The following is a 7,673-nucleotide window of genomic DNA, read 5'->3' as shown; positions in this document are numbered from 1 at the left end:
TGCTGTGATAAGATCGTGGCCAGGAGCTTTAACAAAAAATAATGATAATAACAAGAAATTCAGTTTTTGAATTTTACTAGAAAAAAAGTAAGGTCCATTCCACTTTTTACCTATCAAATTTTAAACAGACCCCTAAAGTATGATCATGATGAAATAATATTTATTAAACAAACAATAATGATAGTAAAAATTTCTATTTTAATTGTATTGCAAAAAAAGATTAATTATTCTGCTCTTTACTTTTTAAATTTTAAACAAACCCCAAGAGTACCACTGAGATGAAGTAATCTTTATCGACCACAAAAAATTACTGATAGTAACAAAGCATTAAGTTTTTAAATCAATTGGAAATAAATATGCGCCCCCCCTTTATCCATTAAAATAAAATATTTAACAGTGTTGTAAAAATGTTAATAAAGTTATAAACCATTTTAACAAACTTAAGTACACTTTTCTTTCAATTATATGACCACAGAAGAGTGCAAAAAATTAAATCAACAATAGAGATAAATGAATCTAACTTATGTAAGCCTTTAATATCTCATACAGTATATAATGTATACTAATTAAAATAAAACCCATAACCACTAAAACTGATCAACTAACTAAACAATATAAAATTCCAAAACTAGGAAACTTTAGAAGATAAACTGTTACCTAAAATTGCCATTAATTAACCTTCGTCTTACTGGCATACTTGGAATGTTGCTGGCCAAGTTTGATGGTTAAACTGAAAGGATAGTGCTCATCAAACACGCATGATGATGACCCACTGAGGGCTTGGACTGAGGGACTTGGCCAACAGGCCAGTAAGACTCCATTTATGGGCACCTATTACAATACATAATTACAGGCAATTTAAAAAATGTACTAATTAATACTGAGAGTAAATATATATAAGTTACGGGATGGCCAGGCACAGTATCAGCTGTAATCCTAACTCCCCTCGTAAACAAATATACAAAATGTATATAAGAGAGATTAGAAGGACAAATAAAGCAGTATGATTCCAGCAAGTTAGTAGGTTAGTAGGTTATTTCAGTGCCCGGTTTTCCTTTTTTATTACCTTCACCCGACTTCACATAAGTGGTGCCGAAAGCCGGGAATTCTGTCCGCTGGTAATTTATTTTGATTTCTGTCTGTTTAAAAGAAAATAAATTTTTTTTTTCTTTCTTCTCTTGTGACTAACATAGTTTCATCATGGTTAACGATGAGGAACCACAGTTAAGAGAGCCGGTTATAAACTTCCCGCCACCTAATCAAGCGGGTCCTGTAACACCTGCACCTCAGGTAATGCCCCCACTACCAGAGACCACGTTAGCTCAGGCATATGCTAATATATTGGCTAAGCTAAAGGTGAGGACAGCCGCGTCGCAAGATCTAAGGAAGGCTAGCTCAGACTTATAACTTTCTCAGGTGAGATCGGCGAACTTAACCACTTCCTCAAAGGAAGTGATCGCATCATAGGAAGAATGGAGGCCATTTATATATGCTGCAATTAATTTGCAGAATTAAGCAGACCATCCTTAATAATCACATCCAAGCTGATGAAGAGAATCCTTAGCCAGTGGTCAAGGAACGATTGAAAAAAGGCTTAGGAAGGAGGAAGATGGACTCAGGAGGAGGACATTTTCTATATGTTCCGTGAGAGAAGAAAGCAGGGTCAGTCAAAGGGACAGTATGCGGCATCGTTACTTGCAAATTTCAATTGCAGTCATTTATTTATTTAGTCATTGAGATAATGGGAGAGACACAGAGCGCGGAGGTGGTGCAATGGAAGACGAACTTCCTGGACATGATACTTAAGGTAGAGCTGGCAAAGAAAACCAACAAGCAAGAAGGACTGCCACGTGAGCGCACATTTATAGAATGTGCCCAGGATACGATAGATGCAACAGGCGGACACCAGGATGGAGGTTGAGGAAGGGGGTAGAATAGAGTGATATATACCCACTCGAGGAACAATCCACCGCCTTGGACGAGAAAGGATCAGAGAGTTGTCGGCCGGGAAACAGGCTCAAGCGACAGAAGAACAAACCAGGCCAAGCTGAGGAATAACGGTCGAAGGGAAGAGCAGAGATGCCACGGTTGTGGGAAAACAGGTCACCTGGTGACCCAATGTCCTCGTACCAGATGCTTCAAATGTGGGAACGAGGGCCACATAGCGAGGAGATGCCCCTATAAGTACTAGAGGAAAGAGGCGAACCTTGGAGAGCTCATGGAGGTTAATGTGCAGAGAGTAAGGCGAAGAAGAGAGTCACATAGACCAGATGTGTTGAGCAGCGACATCTCGGAGGTATCAGAGGCATCAGGCACAGATGCTGAGGGGGGAAAGACAAGGCAGCCAAACACATCAAGAAACAAATGGAGGAGAACAAACTGGAGGAGAGGATCCACTGAAGAGATCTGAGGAGTATGTATACAGAACGGCGAGTAGGGGGCGGTTGACAAGACGGGTAACTGGAGGGAGTTAATAGCGGAGGAATACTCGGATATATTCTTCAAGCAGGGAAATAGGTTGGGGAAGACGGGTAAGACAGTCCATGAAATCCCATTAAAGCGAGACATGGTTACGTACATTAATGAAGGAAGATATCCTCAGGCATTCTGACAACACATTCAGGAAGAATTGGAGAGTCTAAAGGCATAAGGCATAATAGTGGATAGTACTTAGCCATATAATAGCCCTATGTGGGCTGTGAAGAAGAGTCGACCAGGGGAAACTTCCGAAAAATATCGAGTCGTAATAGATTATAGAAAGCTTAATGAGAATATGGTAGATGAAAAATATCTGATCCCGAGACTAGAGGACATTCTAGACAGATTAGGAGGAGCAATCATATTCAGCATCCTTGACCCTAAAGATCACCAAATTGCAATACACCCCAGGAACCAACACAAAACGGCCTTCACATTTGAGATGGGTCATTATGAATTCACCCGTATGCCGTTCGGATTGAAAAACGCACCAATCACGTTCCAATGCCTGATGGACAAATTTTTATGAGGCTTGGAAGAATCCATGTGTCAGGTCTACATGGATGACCTTCTCGTGTTTAGCAAGTCCGAAGAGGAGCATATAAGGCATCTGAAAAATGTTTTTCAGAGGATTCGACAATTTGGGTTGAAATTGTCCTAGGAAAAGTCGGTGCTAGGTCAGGGAGCAAATTAACTTTTTAGGACATGTGATCTCAGGACAGGAAATCAAGCCTGATCCACAGAAGGCTGAGGCGATCCAAAAGATGGCAGTGCCAAGGGATGTTAAGGGAGTTCGGAGGTTGGTAGGTACACTGAACTATTATCAAAGATTTGTGCCAGAAATGGCAGAATTTTAGGAACCCATCAATAACCTCTTGAAGAAAGGAAGCCAAATGATCGTGACCCCTGCCATGGAGAATAATATCTCCAAGTGTATGGAACAACTGCAGAAGGAACCCATCCTGGCCTTTCCTCATTTCGAACGGCAATTCACTATTACGACAGATGATAGCGAGTACGCACTAGGTGCAGTGTTATCTCAGGAGGGGGAAGGAGCGGAGTGTATGCAAGCAAACGCCTTACGGATGCCGAAACGAGATATAGCGCACTGGAGAGGGAATCGTTGGGGATAGTGTGGGCCGTACATCATTTCCGGCCTTATGTGTTTGGGAGAAAATTCAGGGTACAGACAGACCATCGCCCCCTCCAATGGGTAGGTAAATTGAAGGAGTCCTCTGCGAGGGTCACCCATTGGAAAGAGCTCCTCAATCAATACACGGGATAACTGGATTTTCACCCTTCGAAATTCTTTTTGGTCTTCAGGGGCGCCGACAGCATTATAGGGCCACAGCTGATGGTGGGTAGGAGGTCGTAAATAACAGTATGGCACTAACCAAAGTATGGCGGAAAGTCAGGGAGAGGATAGTGCGAGAAAAAAACAAACGGGTAGCTCACCAGAATTTAAATCTTAGAGACGTCAGGGGGGAGATTAAAATCGGGACAATTGGCTACCACTGGGTGGGGCAAATCAGAGTAAGGAGTTACAGCAATACGAGGGTTCATTAGAGAACAGTGGTTGTCATAAGAGAACACAATGTGGTTACAATAGAGAGTGTAAATGAACCCAAAAAGAGAAGAAATGTCCTCATAGAACAACTGAAGTTCCCCACATCGGGAACACCGTAGAACGCTGGAGTATCCTCATCTCCACGCACAAATGAAGATAGTATTTTTTTTTTTTACCCTTTTATTTCACTGTATGTGTAGAGAACAGGAGTGTGTTGACGAAGTGTAGATAATGAGATCAAAAGTGCATTTTTAGTTAAAGTTTTAAGAATATCTGTAAATAGTCGTAAAAAGTGTCGCGGTTATCATGTTTTATTTTATTTTGTTTTTGTATTATACTATTATGCGTTTATCTCAGTTTTTGTTTGTAATATTGTAAGCTTATGAGCCTGTTCATAAACAGGTAGGAGGGAGTTACGGGGCGGCCGGGCACAGTATCAGCCGTAATCCTAACTCCCCTCGTAAACAAACATACAAAATGTATATAGGAGAGTTTAGAAGGACAAATAAAGCTGTATGATTCCAGCAAGTTAGTAGGTTATTTCAGTGCCCCTTTTTCCTTTTTTTTTTATTATCTTCACCCGAATTCACATAAGTTATATATATACATCCAAAATAAGAGAATAAAACACTCACAATGAAACAAACTATAAGTGTTTAGCATCATAATTAATTTCTCCCTCTCTCTCTCTCTGTCCCTCCCTCCGTTATACTGAGCTTAAAGTCCCAGTAACCAGCCTTGAAGGTTTGAGGGCACAAGGCATGCAGATCAGCTATGGCCTGAGTATGGGTGGCCCTCAGACACATTCAAAAGAAGGACCAGTTACAGACCAGCCAATGGAGGTGGTATCCAAATACGTGCCAAATCTGACCAAGGTTTTTATGTTTTGCAACTAATTAGAAGGGAATTTGATAATATACAAAAGGGTAAGCAAAAAATCAAACATACCTTCTTAAAATATAAGTATTATAATTGTAGTAAAAAAAAAAAAAAAACTTACAGCTGCAAGATTCACAAGGCTTATTACTGGTGATGTCACTAGTGCCATTGACAATCCCCTTATTGTTGTTCAAGGCAGCGGGATTTGGTTTATTACTGCAAATACAATTAAACAACAAGTTAAAAAATGATAATGAAAAATACTTGTTCAAAGACACTGAAAAACTATAATAAATAATATTAGTTTATAATCAAATCACATCATAATATTACAACACAAATCATAGTTGAAAATCTCCAACTAGCTATTACTAATGTAATGAACTAATAGAATCAATGTATTAAATAAGTACAGAAGAACCCCTGTTAACTGGGCACCTTGGGACTGGAATCCTATCTAATTAATCCAAAAGTAGGTATTTCAAAGGGAAATATTAACAGAAATGTAGAATAATACTATTTTATGACTTATGTAACATGTATGCACAGACTTTATTAGGCTTTTTAAAAGATAAAAACATGGAATATGCCATCATCATCATAATTCAATCCCCCTCGATTGCTGCACAGAGTGGGGAAGCCCTATATAGAGCTTGGACCAAGTGTCCTCCTGTACCAGCTCTCTTCTACTTTAGTCTAGCCCTCACTTCCTAAATTCTTTTCGTATACCTTCCTCCCAGGTGATCTAAGGTCTTCCTCTTGGTTTACTTCCCTCCAATCGTGTCTCATATGTCATCCTGGCCGCTATTACCATATTCAGCCTGAGAAGTTTCCCAAACCATGGAGTACGTACAATGTGTAAATTAACAGCAAAGTTATTTTTTTGAAAAAATTAGTGACAGTGAAATTCTCAAAAATGGAGAAGATGGTTTTGTCTGTTATACAGAGGTTTGTATTAAATTATATTTCTAAAGTTTTCTCACTAATTTTATGTGAGAATTAATTATTAATTAAATAATTGCATATGTAATACATATTTTTTATTTAATATACCCCATACCTCTGCCTTCAAATGTGTAAAATTTTTGAAATTTAAAGTTTTCATTCGTTAAAAACTTTGTGAGTATGCATTATAAAACAGATAAATGCAGCTCCAACTCGATCATGACTATAATGAGGACGAAACCAAACATGGTTACTAACAAACTACCAGACAGAGCAGATAGACACAAATATATTATGCAACAACTTTATGATTACCCTTGGAAAAGGTTAATTATAAAATGTATCAAAATTTACAGAAAGTTTTTAGTAATAAATCGGTTAGTTATGTAGCTAAGTATGCATTATTATATTCATCCCTCATAATGGTCTACAATAATAGAAATATTAACCCTACTGCAAATCCCCTTCATTGAATAATAACTACTCTATATTACTATCTTAAAATAATATAATCAACAAGATATAACCTCAAAATATTTCAATACAATTTTGAGTACAGTTTTGAGTCAAATACATAAGAAGTTACATGTAAACCATACATAAAGAAAAACTTACTAATTTGGAATGTACACCTGTTTGAGCTTTGATTCGGCTTCAACAGCTTTTACTCTTTTTTGCTGCACATATCTATCAGTTGTTTTCCACATATAATAATACTCAATGATATTTTTGAGTGACTTCCACGGAAGCTGAAAACAATTTGATCAAAGCTAGTGAAAAAACAAAGAAAATAATAAAACAATGACTGGAAAATATGAACATTAAGAATACATTAATCTGGAAGATTAATGAATGTTAAATTAACTAGTCAGCTAATTATATCTTAATGATTGCAAGCTTTCTCTCTATCACACACAAACATGCATGTGTACATAATCAGAAATAAAAAGGAGAAAAAAATATTTACTTGGGAACAAAGGGGTTTAAAGGTAGAAGGCAGTTAGATTCATAACACATAATAATTGATTCTACTTAAATATTTTTAAAAAATGATAACAAGGCCTTCATATGTTCCTAATGAAATTCTTTTAATATATTACAAGATTTAATTTTTTTGTAATTAATGTAACCTTTTCACAATTATTTAAAAATGCATTGAGATTAGTATTTTTTCTTCAAAAAATAACACTCGAATTTAATCTTGCAACATTCCTAAAATTAAATATTTATTTTATATCAAATTACAATAGAATTTAAATACTAATGAAAGTCTATATAAAATAGTATTAGTAAAGCCCTAACTCAATTTTCAGAAAAAGTGTTTGCCAAAAACTGTCTTCTTGTAATAGGATTACTTATAAAAACAGAAAATGTAGTCATCAGTTGAGAATACAGAGAGTGCACAATAGATAATCTTTTCTAATACACATAAATAAACTTACAAAGTCCTGCCTAATGTCATTGAAATCCTTTCCATATTTTTCTAAAGCTTCTTCAAATAAATTAGCTTCAGAAGCTGTCCATTCTTCCATTTCATCTCGACAAAGTACAGGCCCAGTGGAGGGAACCAAAGAACTCACAGCTTCAGATAAAACATAACCATGTTTATGCAGTGTGTCCATTGCATGGAACTAAAAAATAACAATACATAGATAAAAATGAAATAAAAGAACAACATTGAGAACCAACTCACTTTCTTTCATACCAAAATTAAATAAATTAATGAAAATTACAATATATATATATATACACACTACTGTAAAACCATAATTCTCAAGTACATTTTAGTTGCCCTCCTCAGGCT

At 36.8% G+C, this 7,673-nt stretch overlaps 1 protein-coding gene across 3 annotated transcripts in view; it reads right to left on the bottom strand.

The window, feature by feature from the left end:
- The window catches only part of MTA1-like (metastasis associated 1-like), a 71,801-nt gene that overhangs the window by 40,729 nt on the left and 23,399 nt on the right, over positions 1–7,673 (bottom strand). For all 3 annotated transcript variants that reach the window (XM_014423316.3, XM_014423317.2, XM_067053727.1), the window contains exons 8-10: positions 7,312–7,500; positions 6,485–6,618; positions 5,046–5,140 (exon numbers count right to left, since the gene is read on the bottom strand). In XM_014423316.3, coding sequence (XP_014278802.1) covers positions 5,046–5,140; positions 6,485–6,618; positions 7,312–7,500 — 418 coding nt within the window. The remainder of the gene's footprint in view (positions 1–5,045; positions 5,141–6,484; positions 6,619–7,311; positions 7,501–7,673) is intronic.

Source organism: Halyomorpha halys, unplaced genomic scaffold (genome assembly GCF_000696795.3).
Source record: "Halyomorpha halys isolate HHAL.00 unplaced genomic scaffold, Hhal_1.1 Scaffold415.1, whole genome shotgun sequence".
Taxonomy (NCBI): Eukaryota; Metazoa; Arthropoda; class Insecta; order Hemiptera; family Pentatomidae; genus Halyomorpha; species Halyomorpha halys.
Note: the sequence above shows the minus strand (reverse complement) of the source record. Positions and strands in the feature narration are given on the sequence as shown.